Source organism: Archocentrus centrarchus, chromosome 18 (genome assembly GCF_007364275.1).
Source record: "Archocentrus centrarchus isolate MPI-CPG fArcCen1 chromosome 18, fArcCen1, whole genome shotgun sequence".
Classification (NCBI taxonomy): Eukaryota; Metazoa; Chordata; class Actinopteri; order Cichliformes; family Cichlidae; genus Archocentrus; species Archocentrus centrarchus.
Genome location: NC_044363.1, coordinates 5,006,546 through 5,029,430, shown reverse-complemented (window position 1 = coordinate 5,029,430; position 22,885 = coordinate 5,006,546). Strand labels below are relative to the sequence as shown.

The window sequence follows — 22,885 nt, the reverse complement described above, 5'->3', positions numbered from 1 at the left end:
GAGTTCAGAGAGGAAATCTTGTCAAATGTTGGTGTAAGGAAGCAAATTTCACTGATGATGGAAGAAGCATGGAGATACTGAAACAGCATGCTGACGACCTTTCTTTGTGTAACCTCCTCAGAGTCAGCACACTTTGTCAGTTCTGGTGTGATTTTTTAACCTTACAAATAATCTACAATAATCAGTGTAAATTTTACCATTTGATGTGTTGCGCCACTTTCTGCCCAATCAGAGATGTGCAACTGTATTTCTTTCAGGTCTCTGTCAGGTGATTTGCTCCTTCCAACATGCTCCGCCCCCTGCTCTTCCTGTCTGCCTTCATCGTACTGGCAGGTAAGAATGCACGGCAGCTATTTTGCAAGCACCTCTACTTTACTTGAGTATTCATTAATTGGCATTGCTGGAGTAACGGATAATCAGAAATGAGGAACAAAGAGCAAATGACTTGAAGCGAGGAGGGACAGGGAAAGACAGTTTGAATGATGATAATCTGACAGTCATGGGCAGATTTTCCCGGTATCTTTGTTTTTTTTTTTTCTTTACTGTTGAATAAACAAACATTCTGAATTTAATGCTAAATTTTCTTCTTAAACACTTCTTTTAAAAGAAAGTCAGGGATGTCGAGCTCTGTTATCCATCCATCCATCCATCCATCTGTCTTGTCTTTTGGTTTGTTTTTCTTTCTTGTGGAAAGTTTGACATCAGCGGTGTGATTGCCTTTTTTGTATTTAAAACAATGAGGTTCACTAATATTTGTTCATTTTTATCATATTTGTGTCCTTTCTGGGTACAAATCAAAACCAGCTTTGGGTCTGTTGGAAGAATGCTTGAAATCCTTAAAAGAACTTCTTCTATTCCAATTAAAATTAAGCCTGAATTCTTAAAAAGAGACATGAAGAACTATCCATCTAAAGCTATTATATTACACTCATATGCAAGAAATACATTGCACCAAAACACGACTCAGTTCGCCAATACTGATGTTTTTATTTAAACTTAGCATTTAGCTCATTTAGCTGGTCAGCACTGTCCGAGCATTCATCCTGAAAGTGCACAATTTTATGCAAATCTTTAAATCAAATCACCTAAAGTATTTTTGAAAATGAAATTCAAAGTGCAACTTCATGCAAGATTTCAAAAAGTCTGTGGTTCTGAAAAACAAAAAGTGGAATTTCGTAAAATCCTGTTTATATTCAACAACTTAAAAAAAAAAAAGCCAGTATGAAGTGCTGTGCTATTACATAATGAGAGTGTAGAATGAGTTAGAAATACAAAAACCAAGTCAACTACGCTGGACCATATCAATTCCCCAATTTTAAACTTCTAATAACAGATGACTGTAAATGATTTCGTTTTGCATTCATCTTCCTCAGTTACATTTGACAATGCAACCTCCAACTATCTTCTGATTATAATACTCTCCTTTTTCAAAATGTGGGTTACTTGTTAGACAATCTTCAATAACCAGACAGGCGAACATTAAGCTGTCTTGTCCTGCTCTTTCTTTCTACAAGCTGCTAAAAGATGATGTCATAGTGAAAGTGTTGATCGATTGCTGAACAAATCCTGTTTCCCTGTTTGTCCAAGCAGCCAACACACTGTAGCTCACACCTCTCATGTGTCTCCATGTCTTCAGACGCTCTTCAGACAATCAGTACGTCTACAGTGCTGGACATCAGCTCATGTCCCATCACGTACTATGGACAGGAGTACGAACAGCTCTATGTGAGTAGGACGGAGCCTGATGGTTTAGAAGATCTTGGTGTTTCCATCATTGTTGCTGTTTAGTCTCCACCTGTGGCAGAGATGATGTTTGCAGACTGAGTGAAGGTCCGCAGTTAATGAAGGTCACTCTCTCTGTTCACTGGTTCAAGCCCTCAGAGGGCAGCTGGACTTGAGTACCGTCTCATTAATGTCCACTGCGGTGACGCTGAGTATGCGACCATCATCTGATGCAGCATCCTGGAGATGAGTTAGAGCTCTGACTGAACCCCGAGCAGCTCTGACACCAACAATTCAGCTGTAAATGACAGAAAAGACTAAACATTTAGGTATTTGACTTGTTCTGTCTCTGATTTTCACAGGTAAACTTCTCAAGTCAACTTACTACATTCTGTTTTGACAACTTTTTCAACCTTCAGAAGAAAGGTGACTGCATCATAGGGAAATCACATGAAGCACAGACAGCGGACTTTGAAATTGTTCCAGCAGATTCTTTCCTCGAACGCTGGATTAGAAACAAAACACAAAGCATTCAAAACAGTTTGAAATGCAGTGTGCAATTCAAAATGCAATTCAACAAGTCCGAGGTGAGTGTTGTTCTGAATAACAAAGGGTTATATCTGAGCGGTGTCACTTTTCAGGGTTTTAGCCAAACTTAAAAGTTGGACGTGTACATTTATACCTGCAATTCAGAGCAGTTATGAGTGTTTATGGTTGTTTTTTAAAGAAACACTGAAAGTTAGTCAATGTGAGAGTGCCCGATGCAGCCATACAGGCTGCTTTTTATCCGCCATCCCTCTCAGAGTGATGACTATTATCAACAGTGAAGGAGAACCAAAGATGCACCAGTAGACAGGACCAGTTATTTTGACCATCATCGCCATGATTATTAAAGTTAACACATTGTTTTCTGTCTTAAATAGTGATTAATTGTGTCAAAATCTTTCTGTGAATCAAAAGTAGACTGACCCACAGCTCTCTTAATATTTCCTAAAAGAAACTGCAATTTGCAATGATTCTTTGAAATCCAAACTGCACAGGATGTAATGAGAAGGAAGCGACTCTGAAGATATCTCATCACAGATCTATTTTTCTCATATTTTGGATACTACCAGAAGGATACTGATCAGTCGGTAATTACGCGATTGCCCAACAGTCCATTATGAGAGGCATTATGTTTTTACCAATGCAACTCAATGGGGCCAATTTTAGTGCTGTTGTGTATCACAAAGAGTTGAACCTGAGGTTTTCTAAAGCTTTTAGGGGAAACTTATTTACATTGTCTGAATTGTTCCTGTTAACCTGTTTATAGGTTCATTTAGATCTATTCAACTTCAGGACAGAAGCAGTTCTCAGTTTGGAATCACACATCATGGGTCCAGTGGTGAGTCTCTGTGTGTGTCTACCAACAAATATACATTTTTATCTGTTTGCACCTTGATGTGTCTGAAGTCAGTCATCTCTGTTCTGTGATAATAACCTTATCTGTGTGTTTTTTTTCTGTTCAGCTGTATGAAGTTCTGGTCGGTGGTATCCTAGTCGACAGAGTCTATGTTCTAAATCTTCCTGACGCCTATCAGATTGATGATTCCTTAGACATCAGTGGATGCAGATACTCAGGTTGGTGAATCTAAGGCTCTGAACTCGACTTTGGGATTCTCAAAAACTCAGATATTTGAATGTTAACGTGTTGTTTGTGTTTGCAGTTGTTTAACTAGTCTGACTAAAGTAAAATCTAATTCAATTCTCAGGTAATATGTATAAACCTGGTACAGTGATCAGCTCTGATCCGAACACCTGCTCCAAACTCACCTGTTCTGAGACAGCAGTCCTCCTCACTTCTGGCTGTGGTCCCCTGGGGACTTGTTCAGGCAACAGCATGTAAATATGTCCTTTGATTTTTAGAAAAAAGAGCTGAGATGAAACAGAGAATTACTGACAGATGTTCAAATCCTTATTAAGGGAAGTTTCAGTGAGAGTTCCTGTTTCTCCCTCAAAAAAGCTTAAATGTAGTTTCAGACAATTCTCACGTAATTAACTTTGTCATATCGGTATTTTCACTGGTACTCCTATAAATTTTTACAGTGAGATATTTTAGATTAGGATTAGAGGGTCCCCTAGTGGTTTCCTTCTTCAGCAGCAGCTCATGATCTTGTCTGTGGTTGGTTGTCGTCTTCTCTGCTTCCATCAGCTGCACATCGGGAATCACCTGCACTGTGACCGGCCCCACTGTCATCGACATTCACGGCCAAGTTAACGTTATCAAGGATCGGTGTGCGTACTCTCTGCTCTCAACCCCAGTGGTCCCAGACTTCCATGTTCTGGCAAACTTCCAGGAGCGACGTCGTGAAGATGTGAGCTTGTTGGACAGTGTTACGCTGCGTCTGGACGAGCTGGGCGTTTACATTCACCTGGAACAAGGTGGGAGAGTTCGGGTAAGCTGCCTACAGCCACAGTTGATGTGTCAGAGTGGAGTCTGATCCAGAATCCTCCCCTCTTCCTCTGCTGTGTCTCCTCATCTTTCTTTTTTAGGGCCATTAGAAGAAAATTCTTTTAGAGCTGCTGAACTCAGTGGATGTTTGTGTGTTTGAGATGTTTCACTCAGTGTTTCCTCCACTTTGTCTCTCTGCTGTGATGCAGCTGAACGACTCAACGCTGACCCTCAGCAGCTCGGCTCAGCTGGTTCACGGTGTGGAGCTCTCTAAGGACCAAACTGGAGTCACCGCTAAGCTGTCGCTCTCCAACCTCTTCACCTCCGTCTTCTTTGATGGCTACACCGCACAGATCCACTTAGAAGGTAGGGAAAAATAAAATGTCTCATTTCATTTGATTTTCAGTTCAATTCAGTTTTATTTATGTAGCACCAAATCACAAACACAGTTGCTTTTTTTATTGTAAAGACCCTACAGTAGTTACAGAGAAAATCCCAACAATCAGATGACCCACTGTAAGCAAGCATTTGGTGACAGTGGGAAGGAAAAACTCCCTTTTAACAGGAAGAAACTTCCAGCAGAACCAGGCTCAGGGAAGTGGGGTCATCTGCCACGACACGTTGGGGGGGGGGGGGGAACAGGGCAAAAGACATGCTGTGGAAGAGAGCCAGTGATTGATAACTAATGAGTAAATGCAGAGTGGGGCATGAGCAGAGTAAAACAGGTGAATTAATAGAAACACTGGAAACCCCCCAGCAGCCTAGGCTTATAGCAGCATAACTAAGGGGTGGTTCAGGATCACCTGATCCAGCCCTAACTGTAAGCTTGATCATAAAGGAAGGTTTTAAGCCTAATCTTAAAAATAGAGAGGGTGTCTGTCTCCTGAATCCGAGCTGGGAGCTGGTTCCACAGAAGAGGGGCCTGAAAGCTGAAGGCTCTGCCTCCCATTCTACTCTTAAGTATCCGAGGAACCACAAGTAGTTTTAACTGAATCCTACCACAGAGGAAGTGGTGGCCCAGAGGAGAAGAGGGTTCATCACTGAGAGGATGTGGGCTCAGAAGAAATGTGAGTTAAATATGAGTCACAGCAAAGGGTCTGAATAGTTATGACCATGTGATATTTCAGTGTTTCTTTTTTAATAAATTTGCAAAAATTTCTACATTTCTGGGTTTTTTTTCTGTCAAGATGGAGTGCTGAGTGTACATTAATGAGAAATAAAATGAGCTTTTTTGATTTTTAGCAAATGGCTGCAATGAAACAAAGAGTGAAAAATTTAAAGGGGTCTGAATACTTTCTTAACCCACTGTCTGCTCTCTCTTTCTAGTCCCTGTCAGTACTCTAGCTGCAGCATTTTGGATCAGCTGAAGGCTTTTCAGGGAGCTTTTAGGACAACCTAATAATAATGAATTACAATAGTCCAACCTAGAAATAATAAATGCATGAATTAGCTTTTCAGCATCACTCTGAGGCAAGATATTTCTAATTTTAGAAATATTGCGCAAATTCAAGAAAGCAGTCCTACATATTTAATATGTGCACTGAAGGACATAACCTGGTCAAAAATAACTCCAGCCTTCAGTGAAGAATCTCAAAGTAATGCCATCCAGACTAAGTATCTGGTTAGACACCATGTTTCTAAGGGCTGCGTACAATAACACTTTTATCTGAATTTAAAAGCAAGGAATTACACATATTGATGTGTGCCATCTGCCATAGTTAAAGTTGGGTGTCATCTTTACAGCAATGAAAATTTATGCAATGATTTCTAATAATACTCCCTAAGGGAAGCATAGGTAAAATTGGTCCTAACACAGAACCCTGTAGAACTCCAAAATTAACCTTAGTATGTGAAGAAGACTCCCCATTTACATGAACCAAATGCAATCTATTAGATAAATATGATTCAAACCACTGCAGCGCAGTACGTTTTAATACCTATAGCATGCTCTAATCTCTGTAATAAATTATGGTCAACAGTATTGAATTCTGCATTGAGATCTGGTAGGACAAGTATGGCTAATATAAATTGTGCTGTTATTTATTGATCTGCTGTTTTCATTCAGTTTGAATGTTGATGCTGATCTGACTCCCTTTCTGTCCTGAACCTGTGCAGGACCTGCTGTTCGATTTCTGAAGGGTCTGTGTGGAAACTCCAGCAGGTCTCTGAGTGAACTGAGGCTCTCTGAGTACAGCTCCACCAGGTAAGACCTCATCACAAGCTCAGAGTCCCTCTGACTGCTGCTGCTTTTTGAACAAATTACAGATGTTGTTTTTCTGTGCATGAGCCTGAGTAGGGAACAGCTCTGACCTAGTGTTGTGTCGCCCCCTAGCTGTGAGATTCAGTACAACCACACTGCTGACAGCACGATCAACTGCAACAATGTGACTGAACGGTGAGCAGACTGATCCAGACAGCAGGAAACATCTGTGCCATATGTGCCATAAATGGCATGTTATATCATGTTTAACATCATGTGACTTCAGCACAGATGGAAGATAAACACACCTGATCACAGATCATTTTATTATCTTTCATTTTTTGTTTTTCCATCTGTGGAACAGCTGTAACCTCCTGAAGGAGGCGCCCTTCACCTCCTGTAACAATGACGTCAACCCACAGCCCTACATAACCGCCTGCACCGACACTTTGTGCAAATATCCTGCAGTGGACGGTCTCAACTGTCAGTTTCTAAAGGCCTACGCCAGAGCCTGCAGTCTACAGGGCAACCATACTCTGGAGGGCTGGACTTCAAAGGCTAGCTGCTGTAAGACCTCAACACCTACACCATTTTGTTTGTAGATTTCACGTTTGGATTTTTATGTGTCCCATGTTTCCAGCATAATCTCTGTGTCCCTCTGTAGCTCCTGAGGCCTTCTGTCAGGACAGGACCTGCAGCGATCACGAGTTCTGTGGTGAGAAGATGGTCAGTGGAGACACTCGCTGCTTCTGTCGGGCTATTTTTGCCTCCAAGTACAGATCGACGGACTCTTTGGGTACGACAGCTGTGACAACAACATGACAACAGGAATGAGATTGGAGGAAAACTTCTAACTGTGATTTTTCTGACCAATATTATGACGTTCAGGTGATCCAACAGTCTGCAGGGAGAACTCTGCTTCACTCACTCTGGTCGGTTGTCTCCTGGAGGACAAAGGCATCGACTACTCTGCCTTACACCTCAATGACCCGACCTGCAGGGGTCAGATAGACGAGCTCACCCACATGGTGACCTTCAGCTTCAACAGCAGCAACAGTTGTGGGACTGTGATCACGGTGGGTTTGACCTTCTTCAGCTTCAGCTCTGACCTGTTGGTCATCTGAAGTTTATTCCAGTCACAGTGCCGGCACCGGAGGGGCACTAGGGGGTGCTATAGCTCCCCCTGGAAAAGTCATAGCACCCTCATAGCACCCCCAAGAAAATAGCTTGTGTCTGTGTGTGCTGAGAACTGATGAACAAATGATCCTTCATAGCACCCTCAGAAAAATGCTTAGCCCCCCCTTAGCACCTGCAGAAAAATATTTCTGGAGCCGCCACTGTCCAGTCAGTCAACACCTAGAGAAGTATTACATGTTAAAGATGGAATAATGAAAGCAGTTGTTCAGTATAAACATCTGATTGTGTGACCCTGCAGGCCAACAGCAGTCATAATATCTACAGAAACACCATCAGGACCCAGAACAGCGCCTCTGACATCATCACTCGCAATGACGACGTCTACATCGACTTCTCCTGCACCCACATTCAGCCAAACATCAATACTGCAACCTTCAGAATCAAAGACTGGTTTGTGGTGGCTGCTAGCTATTGGTTGCATTATTTTAAATTGTGAAGCTTGTTGTTAACAATAGCATAAATATGTGTGTGTTTTCTGCAGGTCTGTTGCACAGCAGATCTCATCCGGAGCTTGGAATTACACTCTGACTATCAAGGCCTACACCGACCCCGGTCGCACACATGCTGTGGAGCCAAACAGTGAACTCCGGCTGAACCAGAAGATCTGGATGGAGCTGGAGACTGATGGGCTGGATGGAGACATGGTCGCTCTGGTGAGCGACTCCTGCTGGGCAACAGACCAGCCATTGCCCAGCAGCAGTCCAAGACATGACCTGATCATGAACGGGTGAGACAGGCTCAGAGGGGGCAGCTTTTTGCTGCTGCTCAGAGATTCATTCACAAATGTTCTTTTGATCAATCTGATCAACTCCTCAACAAAGTGTTTTCCTCTTTGTGACAAGCTGTGCAAACCCTGCTGACCTGACAGTGGAGGTGGAGGAAAACGGACTGGGGACCTCCACCTGCTTCTCCTTCAACATGTTCCGGTTCACTGGGGGGTCTGGTGACATCTTCATGCACTGTAAACTCCACCTGTGTCCAAAACAGGCAAACAGCTGCATCCCGGTACGCCTCGCTCACACACACACACACACACACACACACACTCACACACACACACACACACACGGAAAGTTTTTTTATTCTGGCCACCTGTTTTGATTTTATGAGACATTTCTCAGGATGAGGCCGACTGACAACATCTCCACCATGTTTAATTGTGGGTGAAATGCATCTAGCATCTAAACTTTTCTGCAGACATGAACATGACAATGCTGACCAAAGAGTTCAAACCTGGACTTGTTTATCCAGACTACCTTCTTCCAGTCATCTACAGTCCAGTGTTTGCACTTCCTGGCAAATCTGATGCATTTATGGATGTTTGCAGTCCTCAATCATAGCTTCTTAGGTCTTCTTTCTTTCTCTAAAATCTTGAGGTGCCTGACACCTGCTTCCGTCAGCGTCCGTTTTCTGCTTTTTCCTTGGTGCATTTTCTAAGTACCAGTCTTGGCAGTCAACTCCAAAGCATGCTTGACCACACTGTGGGAACCTTTTGTGTTTTTATGTCTTGTCTTATAGACCATCCAGCATCACAAAATGCTTAGTGCGGACTCTTTCCTTTCAATGAGCTATTTTACCATTTTGAACAGGAGTGAAGAATATCAAACTCAGTTCATTTATTTTTTAAATTTCATTCATTTATTTATTCCCAAATTTGAGCCGGAGCACTGGAGTTTTTTGAGAAGTCAGAAATTAATCAAGCACAACAATCAACCGTTATCATTCTCTTCAGGAATAAATCCATAATTTGGCATCTTAATAAAAATAATGTGCATTACTTTTTTCTTTTTTTTTTTTTTCTTTTTTGTATAACGGTAAATTTGAAAATTTGTGGACAGCAATAATACTTATATTTTAGCATTAAAGATCATTTTGATTAAAGAGCTTGCTCATAATAAAGCATTAACCCTTACAGAAACACAAAGAATTATTTTTGTAATTACTAATCTAGCGCAGCCATGGCATAAACCTTACATTGGGTGGTGGTCTAAATGTGTTCAGCACTGCGGTTTTGAAGGTGCTGCAAGTAAACAGCTGCATGTGTTAAGCTCTAACTGAAACCTCTACATTCACAACTTGAATGCTTTGTTAGTGACACTTCTCCAACAAAAAGTAATGCTTTACATTTGTCCCTGTAAACAGCTCAATGGGTGAGTCATGGAAATTTCCAATCTCTCAGCTATGTTCCACCACAGTCACATGTGCAATACAAAATCTAGTTATTATGTTTTACAAACATTTAGGACATAATTGTGGATTGTTAGAACTAATTTGATAAATTATTTGATACCTCTAAACAAACATCCCACAGCTGGCTGATGAATGGTTGACTATCAAAGTAAAAGCTTCAAGATGTAAAGAGTTCATTAAGGGATGTGAAATACTCTTCTGAGGGGGTAGGGGTTTCTACTAAATTCTTTTTTTCCAGGTGGGGGTTAAAAAAAAGCACTGCATCTTGAAATGGTCTCCCACGCAAACAACAATCAAAACATAAATTAACTTCAGAAATAAAAGAAAATAAAAGCTCACTTTGTTCCCACCTTTTGAATCACCTTCCAAATACAAGTGTACACGATCAAGCATAACATGACCACTGACTGGTAAAGTGGATAATGTTAATTATCTCTTCACCATGATAACTGTTAGTGGGTGGGATATATTAGGAGGCAAGTGAATATTTTGTTTCCAAAGTTGATGAAAAATGGGTGAGCATATGGATTTGAGTGCATTTGACGAGGGCCAAACTTGGATGGTTAGATGTCCGGGTCAAAGCATCTCCAAAACTCTAGCTCTTGTGGGGTGCTCCTGGTCTGCAGCCTTCAGTATCTATCAAAAGTGGTCCATGGAAGGAACAGTGGTGAACCAGCAACAGAGTCAGTGATTCACGTGGGGAGTGAAGGCTGGTGCGTGTGGTCTGATCCGGCAATGAACTACTGTAGTTCAAAATGCCGAAAAAGTTGGTGCAGGTTCTGACAGAAAGTGTCAGAATACACAGTGCATCACAGTTTGTTGTGTATGGGGCTCCAAAGCTGCAATCAATCCAATCGAGCATCTGTGGGATGTGCTGGAAAAACAAGTCCAATCCATGGAAACCCCACCTGACAAACTAGAGGACTTAAAGGATCTGTTGCTAACATCTTGGTGCAGATACCACAGCACACCTTCAGGGGTCTAATGTCTCAATGTGTCAGGACTGTGTTGGCAGTCAAAGGGGGACCAGTGCAACATTAGGCAGGTAGTCACAATATTATCCCTACTTGATGTGAAAAAACAGGAACTAAGTGAGATATCAGGATCTAGTGGTGCACCAGACTGCCACTATCAGGACTTATTAGCCCCCAGCTAGCTTTTAGCTTCCACTAGCTCCTGTTACCTTCAGATTGGCTCTAATAGCATGACTCAGACATTAAATACCACAATCTGTAATGGCACACTCAGACAGGATCTGTTTTTCTTTTTATTAATCCACCCATATATAATAGAACCTGATTGGCTCTCAGTGAATACTATTGTCAGATTAAATATTTTCCTTTATTCTCATTGTTCAGTTTTGGGAAAAAATGGTCTAATTGGAGGATTTCAGCCCTGAGTGAAAGGATCAGTATTTGTCTTCTGAAGTCTGGACTTCACCTCCTTGTCTTTAACTTCCAGACTTGTAACAAAACTGCTCGCAGACGCAGATCTGCCAGCTACACCTATGAACCTGAAGCTCCAGCCTTCATCAGCATGTCCTGGACTAATTAGGTAAGATACAAACTTAAGCTTTTTTCCTACAATCTGATGACTTTATATTTCCACTTTACTTCATGTGATAAGTCTAATGAGCTGCTCAGTGAGTAAAATGTCCTGGATGAATGTGTTGCCTGATAGTCCAGGATCAAAGCAAAGGCCCATCCTCAAACACAGATGATTCCAGTAGAAGAAGTGGGAGCTGATTGGCTGAAGAAAAAAAAAAAAATGAAAGGGCTGTGACAGACAGGACAGCAGTCACAGTTTGGTCTGGTTGTTTTCTCAGGTGGTTTCATCAGTGACTTGGACAGACTGACCAGGCGCTGACTTTATGCTGCGAGAGGCAACAATGTTCAACAGACACAGAGATGAGCTGCTTTTCTCCATCTCCTTTTCTTGTTGTACTATTTCTGCCAAAACATCGAAAAAATAAAGTATGTGGTAAAACCAACTTTTCTGGCTACTTCCAGCATTTTTTATTACTTCTACTTTCTGGCTTAAACACTGTGCAGCTTGAACCCCAGTAATTTCAGCTTTAATAATGATTTACTCCAGGGGTGTCCAAATTTGCAGCCCGCTTCCGGCCCCGCCCACTTCCGGTCCGTGAATTGATGTCAAAAACCAATTAATATGGTTGAGCGAAATGTCAAAAAAGTAACTTAAAGGGCCAAATTGTATGTTGTTTTTGACATCAATTCACGGACCGGAAGTGGGCGGGGCCGGAAGCGGGCCGCAAGTTTGGACACCCCTGATTTCCTCCATTACATCGTACATTGTCCTGTCTCCCTCCCCTGACCCCAGACCAGCAACGGCAGATGAGTGATGACCCAGTCTGGTTCTGCTGGAGGTTTCTTCCTGTTAAAAGGGAGTTTTTCCTTCCCACCGTCGCCACGTGCTTGCTCATAGGGGGTCGTTTTGACCATTGGGTTTTCTCTGTAATCATTGTAGGGTCTTTGCCTTACAATACAAAGCACCTTGAGCCGACTGTTTGCTGTGATTTGGTGCTATATAAATAAAATTGAATTTGAATTAAATTCAGGAGCATACCTTATAAAAACTAATAGGGTCAGAATTCATTCTGTATTCATTCATACAATTGTGGTTACATACACTTATCATGGGCATGAATGCCATTTTAATTTGGGTCTTTAAATGATTTCTTTGATATGTCCTACATCTTTAATGACTTTTAAAATAATTGGGTGCCAGCTAATGTCAAGCTTGAGTGTCCTAAAAATCATACTTTCCCTCTGATAAACAGTTTGAGTTTATTCGCTCAGTGTCTGAGGCATTGACATTAGATTAACCTCAAAGAAAGTTTCAGTAACACCGGCTAACGGTAGCTAACAGCGACAAAAACTGCTACCAGTGGAGAAGTTCTGGAAATCCTTAATGACTCCCCTCAGTACTGCTGTTATCGGGCAGAAGTGATTTTCACTGACTAATCGACTCATATCAGACTCCTTTCACCAAGTTTTACATCCTCCTCCAGAGTAAATAGAAGCAAACACCCAACAAATAGACAGCTGAGATAAATAGTTGACTGACAAAAATCAGAGGCAGCAGTGCTAACCACTGCGCCACCGTGCTGCCTGTGGGGCCCAGACCCCACGACCAAATATCCAAAAATAAGGGAGCACAAGAGTCCAAAACAAAGAGTTCAGGTGGTCCACCTGGCCATGGGCCTGTTGAGGTGGTGAGCGGTCACAATATATGGAGACAGGGTTATCTGCAAATAAAAACATGTGGTGCTCTTGGCAAGCTCTGACCTGGATGTGGCCCATGTAGTAAACAGTTAATATACCCAAACAGAACAGAGCAAATGTGGGCCATGTTTGGCATAGATGTGGTACAATCAACAACAGCTCATCTGGGTATAAACCATTTTAGATACCCCTAACTTTATGTCTTAAAAAAATCTACACACACATACACACCCAAAAAAAGAGCTTGTTGTAGCATGCTGTAAACATGTTTATTTCTGCTGTAAAGTTGAACATTTTGAATCTGTGGGAACTGACTCACTCTTGGAACCAGCCTCAAGTGGACATTAGAGGAACTGCAGTGTTCAGTGCTTAAGCACTGGTTGATTTTGCTAAACACAGGTAGGCATGCTGCAACAATAGCTTTTTAATACCCACCAGGTCACCGGCAACTCATCTAGGGTTAGGGTCAAGCCCTTGCTATAGAATTTTTGGCCTGTTTGGAGCTACTAAATGGAAAAACAGTAATGCCAAAACAGACAAAACTATATCTGAAATACAACATCTCCTAGTTTCTGAAAAATGACCTATTTAGCATGAAGCTTAAAAAAACTCAACTCTATTCCCGTCTTTTAGCCTTGATGGGTTGCCAGTGGCCTGGTTCGCCAACTAACCAGAACATATATCTGTTACAGTTTAAGATCAGGAGCTTACCACCTGAGGGTAAATGCCTGCACCACAGTGGCATACTATAAAACATGCATTTCTACAACAGTCTGATTCTGAACTGCTTTAATCTGAAGTCAAGCTATTCCTACTGATAGAAAAGCTCTTAAAACATTTACTGTGAGAAGTCCTAAAGAAAGCCAGGATTAATTAAATTATTCAGAAAATACTACGAAATAAGATAAAAACTATTCCATTTAAAAAATATAAAAATAAAGATAAGAACAATTAACAAACTTAAATTATTAACTTCTTAATAAAATCTTTTCACATAACATTTTGAAATGAATTACCTGACAAAACAACAACCTTCAAAAAATAAAACTAAAACTAAGATAAATCAGTCCCAAGGAATCTGGGGAATTACTGTAGTTCACAGGAGGATGACTGATTAGCTGAACACCAATCAGAGCTGAGGATGAGTGGATGCTCCACCCCTTTCAGTGCTACTTCTTCAGACAAGTCAACGCAGGCTTTTTTGTTCCTAACGAGGTTCAGACAAACTGTTTGGGTTTCTGGTTGGAGGTGGGTTGCGATGGGAGGGGCTTGTGCTTCTCTGATGACTCTCCCTGGTCACCGGCTGTGGGTAGAAAAAGTAGAACAATGAGGCATTCTCAAACTCCTCATGAAAAGAAAAATAAACTGATTATGAGGGTTATGTAGACAACTGTAGCTGTAGGGGCAAAGCAAGGAAAGAAAAAGCGCACTTTTCAGACCTGGAGTGTACCTCCGTCTGTTCTATATAACCTATGCTCAAAGTTCTTACAAGAGATCAGATTTAAAAAAGATTTTTTTTGTCTTTTTTCTTTGTGTCTTTTTTAAAAAAAATAAGTCTTACAGCCATACCTGAATCTGCCCGATCTCGTCTGATCTTGGAAATGTTTTTTTGTCTTAACTACATCTATATAAAAGACATGCCAAAACATGAGACTCATATGACAACATAAAGTAAAAATGTGTTTTAAATCAGGGGTCTCAAACTCAAATGACCGGGGGGGGGGCACTGCTGATTTCTTAGCCTTTCGGATATTTGTCACACTAACATGTTTCAGATCAATAAACAAATTCTAAAATCAGAAAAAAAATAACCTGATTAAATACAAAATGCATGCAGTCATCAATGAAATCATCATTTAAAAACTGCATTTTTCATTTACTTGAGTTATCTTTGTCTAATTTTAGAATTTCTTTGATGATCTGAAATATGTAAGTGTGACAAATAAGCAAAAAAATAAGAAATCAGGGCAAACGCTTTCTCATGGCGCTAAAGGGCTGCTCTCCATGCCCATCTGCAGTTTGCTAAAGACCACAGAGAGGAGCCAGAAGGCTGCTTGAACACTGGTGGACAGTTGGAAACTTCACAGAGTAAAAGAAGAAAGGAAAACCTATCATATGTAATGCTACAGTCGCACAGGGTAAAAACATGACTGGAGACTGCGGCACAGCCAAAGTTATTTTGTAACTGTGCGCAGTGAACTCGTCTGCGATTGAAGGGGGTCAAATTGACAATTCCATGCAACCCAGGTTTTGGTTGCTCCCTTATTCACAAGAGGTCACCACAGCAGGTAGCTCCACGTGGCAGTTTTTACAGCACATACCCTTCCTGATCCGGGCCCAAAGGGATTTGTGTTTGGAGATAAGTTGCTTCCACCAGGGAACCTGAACATTGCCTTGCACGCAGCCACTGAACAGCCAGTTTGTTGCCACAACTGGTTGCCAGCAGGCAGCAAGGCACCAAAAATATGTTTTAGAACATCGACGTCAAATTCATGACATTATTCCAACAGCAAGGGCCTGAAGAGAGCAGCCCCTGTGAAGAAACCCACCAACAGCCCAGAGTTAAATCTGTTCTGAGTGCAGAAATGGTGTTAAAATCTGTCCAAGGCAATGAGGACGACTGAGCAGTTGTTGCCAGAAATGTTTAATGCAGCACATGGTGAAATCAAAGACATGTATTACTGGCTCAGTTTCCTTAGTAAATAAATGACTGTTTGTGTTCTGTTGGTTTAACTGGGTCACCTTTTACACTTTCAGGACTTGTGTGTGAAAATCTGGGGAAATCTGTAATTCAGGTTCAGGTAAAGTGCCATAAAAATGTGTGTGAGTGTGTTTTTGTGACTTACTCTGCAGCTTGGACAGAGCGTACTCCAGCCCTCTCATGGCTTTAGCTTGGTTACTTTTAAACCTGGCGAGACCGAATTCCTGGTGGAGAAAAATGAGGATTAGTCAAAAATAAATACATCAACTATACGAAGGATGAATACAAATACGCACAATGAGTCACATGACTGGTTGTGGTATCTTGGCTCGAAAGCCGGTAGGCAGTATAACTTCAGAATTTTCCGAGCGTTTGCACACAAGTCGGTGTCTTCCATGCAAACTATGGGCGACCGTGGACAGTCAGCTCGAGACCAAAACAATTGCATGGAGGATTTTGGTGCAGCATCCTCTTTGCCACCAATTTCACCTAGCAACAACCAGCAACCACTTGCCACCTGGTCTGGGATTTTCCCATTGACCTGTAGTTTCCAAAGGGTCACTAACTGGTGTCTAAGCCTGGGTGACTGAGGCCTTAGCTAATCAAACATGAGGGTTTATAAAGCATAACATGAGCAAGTGAACTGCAAACTTAATGGAATAAACTGATGAGAGAACAAGCAGAATATGAAGGATAGTGTCTGTAAAGCTGTGCAAACTCAGCAGCCTTGATCTAGTTAGTGTTGACCACACTCCCAGCCATTATTGGGGAGCTTTAATTAGGTTTTGTTTGAGGAAATACACTAAGGTAGTAGAGAAAGAAATGTGTAGTGGAAATGACATGAGAAATAGGTGTCTTGATACTTTTTTATGTGAGAGTAAGTTGCTTTGGTGGCCGACCCTCAGATTTTCAGAGGACTGAAAGGTAAGACTTGGTTTTGAATGTAGACTTGCCTTTGGGGATTAGTCCACACAGGTCACAAAGGAAAACATTTGTGCATCTGTGTGTACCTGTATGGGCCGAGCCAGGCCGTACACAGCTGAGGAGATCCAGGCCTCCCTCTTCAGTTTGGTCCATGATGACCGAGCATGGTCCTCCTCAAACAGACACCGCTCCACGACGGTCTGAAAGGTAGAATCCGTACGTTACAACGCTCCCAGTTTTTACTCCAAATATAAATTATTGTTCAAGAACAGGAAAAACTGCAGATAAATACACAAGAGATCAAACCAAACTAGAAAGCCTTACGATTTTCCATGCCCAAAACACCTGACCTGGTCCAACTATGTCTAGGCGTCCAGGAGGCCTCCTGGTCAGGTGCCCGAACCACCTCACATGGCTCCTTTGGATGTGAAGGAGCATCTCAAATAATCAAACTCCTCAGCCTATCTCTAGGGCTGAGCTCAGACTCACGCCCTTCATAATAACTTTTTTCCACCTCTTATAACTATAATCTTGTTCTTTCGGTTTCTACCCACAGCTCCTCCCACAGGTGTTCCTCCCAAAGGTGAAGGGATAAATGTAGATCAACCAGTAAATTACCCACAACAGACCGGTACAGTGGCCACACCACTGCAGATGCCGAACCAATCCATTTGCCATTCTCTCCCTCCAGGACTCAGAGAAACCTGAGCTACTCCACTTTAGGCAGAAACTCTTACCCAACCTGGAGCGTAGACGCCACAATTTTCTGACTGAGATGCCCCAAACCGGCCCACTCAAAGTGGAAGAAATCGCTCCATGAAACCAACAGGACCACATCATTCTCAACATCCTACGACCACCAAACCGGACACTATCCTATGTGTCCGGTTTGGTGGTGCCCCTGGACAGTTAAATCACAATTCGCACATAATTAACCACGATGAACAAATCAGAGAGCGTCTCACCATCAGCGTATTGTGGTTCAGGTTCCACGTCTCGGTGATGAGCGTGTGGGCCTGCGGGTCCACGATGGAGTCTTCCAGGACATAGACCGCCCGGGCCATGTGGGCGGGAAAGACCCGCTCCGCCCAGCCCGGCAGGCGGTTGGTCTTCGTCAGCAGTCGCCTTGACACCAGGTGGTTGCTGGAGGTGACCTCACGGTACAGGACGTCCTCCGTGAGGACGTGGGTGCTGATATACCAAAACATGTTTATTTATCTTTCTGAGGACACTCACACATTCACTTTTTTAATATCTTTTATACACGGTTCTCTATCAGAACTGTCCTGTTATTACTACAATTAGTAAGTGGGCGCAGCTATTAGCATATTAATACTAGCAAGTGGTCGTCCACTGACTATTTTCATCTCGCTTTGACTGCTTACTACTGTAAGGGCACTGACTGTAGCAGGGTTTGAAGTATTCTGCCACACAAAAAGCCAAACAGCTTTTATTCTGAGGCTTTGGAAGCTTGACTCCCACAGTGACTGCTCTACTTCAGCCTACAGATGGCTTCATATAGCCAGAAACAAATTAGTTTTCTTAGTTCAGTCCCATTTTTAACTCCAATTAATTTTGGTAAGGGATCACCTCCAGTCTTCATTTCACCCAGTTAATCTCCAGCTGCCCACTTTAACAGAGCAGGCTGGCAGAAACGAGCAACACGTCCTGCCTCCTGCAGGTTTCATCCACGCAGCTCCCACGCCTGAAATCGAAACCATGTGGAGTATTATTACTAATGCCAAAGCGTCTGTGAAGCAGACCGTTTCCTGCTGTGTGCGGCATATGAGAACATTGTGTGAAAACAGCTTTATTTCCACAAAGTAGCCTCAAGCTCTTTGCCTTGAGAGGAAAAGCAGTGCTAACATGGAGCGAGCATCACTGCATGTGCTGCAGAGCTGCAACATCCAGCCAGTTATTTTAGCTTTAGGTCATTTTCTACACAAAAATGCCAAAAATCTGTTGTTTTGTTTTTAATGTCCTACATGATGACACGCTCTAGGACAATTTTTCAGCTTTATAAACATAAACAGCTAATTCATTGATATTAAAATATCTGGCCTTATTCTTACTTACCTGTATGGGTTTGGGTAGCGCTGCCAGAAGGCGGCCAGCACCTGATGCCACGGGCTCTTAATGTCCACCTCACTGTGGAAATACCTCCCCATGTTGGCACGCACTGACAGAGCTCACTTCTTCAGAAGCTGCAGGAACAAAATAAGAGAGAAGCCATTTTTAAAACATATTTTATGATTATTGAATCCCTGCTTTTTAAGGCTTTTGAACATATAGTATAGAAGTGAGTGTCACCACTAAACTCCTCAAGGTACTTATTTTGTCTATTTTTTTTATTTCAGTGGTCAAAAGGACAGAAAAACTGCAGAATCTCCAGTCAAACTTGATAACAATAAATAAACATATTTATATTAAAAAAAAAAAAAAAAAAAACGTGTAAAAACGTGTGACGTCGTGTTGCCTACACCAAATTAAAACACCGGCTGTGCGCACACTTTAACATATTGTACAATTTACAAGGATAACGCAGATTTGACACACAAATATTGTTTGTCGGTGCAAAAAGCATTTCTGCGTTGGCCGGGAATCGAACCCGGGTCAACTGCTTGGAAGGCAGCTATGCTAACCACTATACCACCAACGCTTACGGAGTAATGGGTCCGAATGTATCCTCTTATTGTGATACCAGGACAATGACAATGGGTTATTTCCTTTAATTTTGTTGCATCATTTGTTTAGTGTAAAAACTGTTAGCTGCCACCGTAACCAGCTCTTCTACCAAAGGCAGAGCCTCGCACTGCTAACGCTGTTTTATAAATACACTTCATATCAGCGGCCTGTGCGCTGTTTAACGTACCTATAATCCCGCTCCTTATCGCCTTTTTTTTGTTTGTTTGTCTGAATGCTGCAGTCAGCGTCCGTGGCTGCTAGCACAACCAGCATCTGCCGTAAAGATCGCAGGCTGTTGTAGCGGCTGAGGAAGCTAACAGCTGCCGCTAGCCGATGAGAGGACGTACCTGCAGCGCGTATTTTTCAAACCCGGAGCAGTGCGAGCGCGGTCGGCATGGGTAAAAAAAAAAAAAACACCGCAGCGAGGTAGTTCAAGGATTTCTTTGCAGCCCGCTGCACATTTGAGACAGAAACAAAGAAGGAAAGAAAGTGGAGCGAGGGGGTCATGCATGCACGTCCCACTTTTCTCCGCCAGATGGCGGGACCGGACAAGCAGGAATAAGACCGCTGTGCGCGCTTTTAGATGAGCTGAGAGCGCGTGGAGCTGAAATGCTGTAATATTTATTATTATCCTCACGTGGCACGTTTAAAGCACAAGAAGGTGTTCAGATTTAAATGCACATATCAATAATAGGTGTACATACCCCAGCCAGAGGTAAAAACCATCAAGCTGCAAGTTATCTCCTTCCAGCACCCCCATAATCTAATCACAGTCCCACTCCCGGATGAGTGTTAAAACTTAATGCAGAAGCAGAAGCAGAGCTCAGGAAGAGCATGTTTTTTGGGATAGGAAAGGAGTAAACACGTTTTTCCCCTTCTCAATCAAAACAAAACAAAATAAAACAGGCAAAAATATTCCCGTGAGGCTTGGTGTGGCTTAGACAGACAGACAGACAGATAGACAGATAGATAGATAGACAGATGGATAGATAGATAGATAGATAGATAGATAGATAGATAGATAGATAGATAGATAGATAGATAGATAGATAGATAGATACTTTACTGATCCTGCAAGGAAAATTATTGTTACAGCAGCAAGAAAATAATATAATCTACAATAAACAAAGTGAGCAGAAGTGTCACAGGCACAGAGTGCAAAGCTATACACATACAACAGTGATAAAAAAAAAAAAAATAAAATATATAAATTTAGGTAAAGAAGAGTAATGGTAAGCCTGACATCGTGCATTAATAATTTGCATTAATAAATAATATGTACACTAGGAATCTGAACGACAGCTGCAAGAAGATATAGTAGGGAAATATGTGTGTGGGATCTTATGTCCTGACAGGTGTGTTCATGGGCTTAGTCGCAGATCTATGAGTGGGAGCCTCGTAGGACTTTGTAATAACTTGTAATTGTAAAAGTATGAAAGTGTCAAATATAGCATCAAGGTAAGATAAGATAAGATAGTGTTTATTTGTCACATGCACAGTTATACACAGTACAATGCACAGTGAAATGTATTTTGTACCTGCAACCATATATACACACACATATAAATAAGAAGAATAAAAATAAAAAAAAAGAAATCCCCCCTATACACTATACTCTATATACTATACACTATACACACTTTTTAAATTATAATATTTACACTGTGCAATAATGGTCCAGTTAGGGCTCAGAGTTGAGCAGACGGATGGCTTGTGGGTAAAAACTCTTCTTCAACCTTTCAGTCTTAGTCCTCAGGCAGCAGTAACGCCGGCCTGATGGGAGCAGGGAGAAGAGAGAGTGTCCGGGGTGGCTGGGCTGTTTTAGGATCTTCATGGCCCTCAGCCTGCACTGCTTGGTGTAAATGTCCTGCAGGTTGGGGAGGGTGGTTCTGATGGTCCGTTCAGCTGAACGAACCACCCTTTTTAGGGCCATGAAGTCCTGCTTGGTGCAGTTTCCCATCCAGGTGGTGATGCTCCCACGCATGATGCTCTCGATGGTGCAGGTGTAAAAGTTCCTGAGCACCTTGAGTGGGAGCTTGAAGTCTCTCAGCCGCCTGAGGAGGTAGAGACGCTGTCTGGCCTTCTTCACAGTGATGTTTATGTGATGAGTCCAGGACAGGTCCTATGAGATGGTCACTCCCAGGTATTTGAAGGTGTCCACTCTTTCCACCTCAGCACCACTGATGACAAGTGGATGGTAGTCCCTCTGCTGCTTCCTGCTGAAGTCCACGATCAGTTCCTTTGTTTTGCTGACGTTGAGCAGGAGGTGGTTCTCCTGGCACCAGTTCTCCAGGCGGGAGACCTCTCTCCTGTAGGCTGTCTCCTCATTGTGGGAGATCAGTCCCACAACAGCAGTGTCGTCAGCAAACTTGATGATGACGTTGGACTCTGACGTGGCCTCGCAGTCATGGGTGTACAGTGAGTACAGCAGAGGGCTGAGCACACAGCCTTGGGGGGATCCAGTGTTGAGGGTGAGGGAGGATGAGGTGAGGTGACCCACTCGTACCACCTGTGGTCTGCTGGTCAGGAAGCTGTGAACCCACCTGCACAGGGATGGGCCCAGGCCCAGGTCCAGCAGCTTAGAGACCAGCCTGGAGGGAACTATGGTGTTGAATGCTGAGCTGTAATCTACAAACAGCACTCTCACATAGTTCCCCTTACCAGTGTCTATGTGTGAAAGGGTCTTGTGGAGGAGGAAGGATATGGCGTCATCTGTGGATCTGTCTGGCCGGTATGCAAACTGTAGTGGGTCGAGGGTGGTGGGCAGTGAGGAGGTGATGAATGTCTTGATGAGTCTCTCAAAACACTTCATCACCACAGAGGTGAGTGCTATGGGCCTGAAGTCATTGGGGCTGCTGGGGTGTGGTTTCTTTGGGACAGGGACTATGATGGACTTTTTAAAGCAGGTGGGAATCACACACAGTTTCAGTGAGAGGTTGAATATCAGTGTAAACACAGGTGCCAGCTGGTCAGCGCAGGTCTTAAGGACACGTCCACTAATACCGTCTGGTCCAGCCGCTTTCCTGGTGTTTACACGTCTAAACGCCCTCCTCACGTCGCGCTCCGTCACAGTGAGTGTCTCCGCCCCTCCGGCCGGGAGCGCAGCGGGCTGTTGGCTTCCCGACTCAAAGCGCGCAAAGAAGATGTTGAGTTCATCAGCCAGAGAAGCGTCGGCACTCACCGGGTGTGTGTGTGGTGCTTTGTAGTCCGTGATGGTGCGTAGTCCCTGCCACAGTCCCCTAGAGTCAGACTGTTGTAGTTGCTGTTCCAGTCTGCGGCCGTAGCGATGTTTTGCCTCTTTCACCGCTCTGCGGACGTTGTGTGATGCAACCTTGTAGTCCTCCATGTTCCCAGAGGCGAGGCCGGAGTTGTAGGCAACGGTGCGGGACCTCAGGGCGTCGCGGACAGATTTATCCACCCACGGCTTCTGGTTGGGAAAAGTCCTGATGGTCCTCCTAAGTGAAGTGTCATCAACAACTTTCCCAATAAATCCCACAACAGTTTCCGTAAACTCCTCGATGTCTCCGCCCGCGCTGCTGCGAAACATGTCCCAGTCGGTTGAATCCAACGCACCCTGCAGAGCGGCCTCT

General features: G+C 42.9%; 2 protein-coding genes and 1 non-coding gene across 4 annotated transcripts; 1 reads left to right on the top strand and 2 right to left on the bottom strand.

Annotated features, from left to right (window-relative positions):
* Nucleotides 1-287: 287 nt before the first annotated feature.
* On the top strand, nt 288-11,703 carry LOC115797460 (alpha-tectorin-like). Its single transcript, XM_030754041.1, has 18 exons — nt 288-333; nt 1,637-1,725; nt 2,085-2,309; nt 3,035-3,106; nt 3,231-3,342; nt 3,474-3,603; nt 3,914-4,157; nt 4,363-4,519; nt 6,269-6,356; nt 6,486-6,548; nt 6,718-6,920; nt 7,018-7,149; nt 7,242-7,429; nt 7,789-7,940; nt 8,032-8,277; nt 8,393-8,555; nt 11,202-11,294; nt 11,566-11,703. The coding sequence occupies exons 1-17, from the start codon at nt 288-290 to the stop codon at nt 11,292-11,294; spliced, it is 2,403 nt and encodes an 800-aa protein (XP_030609901.1). The 3' UTR covers nt 11,566-11,703.
* Nucleotides 11,704-13,228: 1,525 nt separating this feature from the next.
* Nucleotides 13,229-19,830, bottom strand: prelid1b (PRELI domain containing 1b). 2 transcript variants are annotated; one of them, XM_030753882.1, is made up of 6 exons: nt 19,643-19,830; nt 18,687-18,814; nt 17,576-17,801; nt 16,697-16,810; nt 15,832-15,910; nt 13,229-14,288 (listed from the first exon to the last, which is right to left on the bottom strand). In XM_030753882.1, exons 2-6 carry the CDS (start codon nt 18,776-18,778, stop codon nt 14,203-14,205), a joined length of 597 nt encoding a protein of 198 aa, XP_030609742.1. In that variant the 5' UTR covers nt 18,779-18,814; nt 19,643-19,830; the 3' UTR covers nt 13,229-14,202. The 2 variants fall into 2 exon arrangements, with proteins under 2 accessions (XP_030609742.1, XP_030609744.1); XM_030753884.1 differs by lacking the exon at nt 19,643-19,830 and adding an exon at nt 19,483-19,635.
* Nucleotides 19,198-19,269, bottom strand: trnag-ucc (transfer RNA glycine (anticodon UCC)). Its single transcript has one exon. It is a non-coding gene; the product is annotated as a tRNA-Gly (tRNA).
* Nucleotides 19,831-22,885: the final 3,055 nt, after the last annotated feature.

Coding starts and splice junctions, on each gene's coding strand:
- LOC115797460 (XM_030754041.1), top strand. CDS start 288: ATGCTCCGCCCCCTGCTCTTCCTGTCTGCCTTCATCGTACTGGCAG. Junction 2,310..3,034: donor TGCAATTCAACAAGTCCGAG/GTGAGTGTTGTT, acceptor ACCTGTTTATAG/GTTCATTTAGATCTATTCAA. Junction 3,107..3,230: donor CACACATCATGGGTCCAGTG/GTGAGTCTCTGT, acceptor TTTTCTGTTCAG/CTGTATGAAGTTCTGGTCGG.
- prelid1b (XM_030753882.1), bottom strand. CDS start 18,778: ATGGGGAGGTATTTCCACAGTGAGGTGGACATTAAGAGCCCGTGGCAT. Junction 17,802..18,686: donor CGCTACCCAAACCCATACAG/GTAAGTAAGAAT, acceptor TTGGTATATCAG/CACCCACGTCCTCACGGAGG. Junction 15,911..16,696: donor GCCTGGCTCGGCCCATACAG/GTACACACAGAT, acceptor TTTCTCCACCAG/GAATTCGGTCTCGCCAGGTT.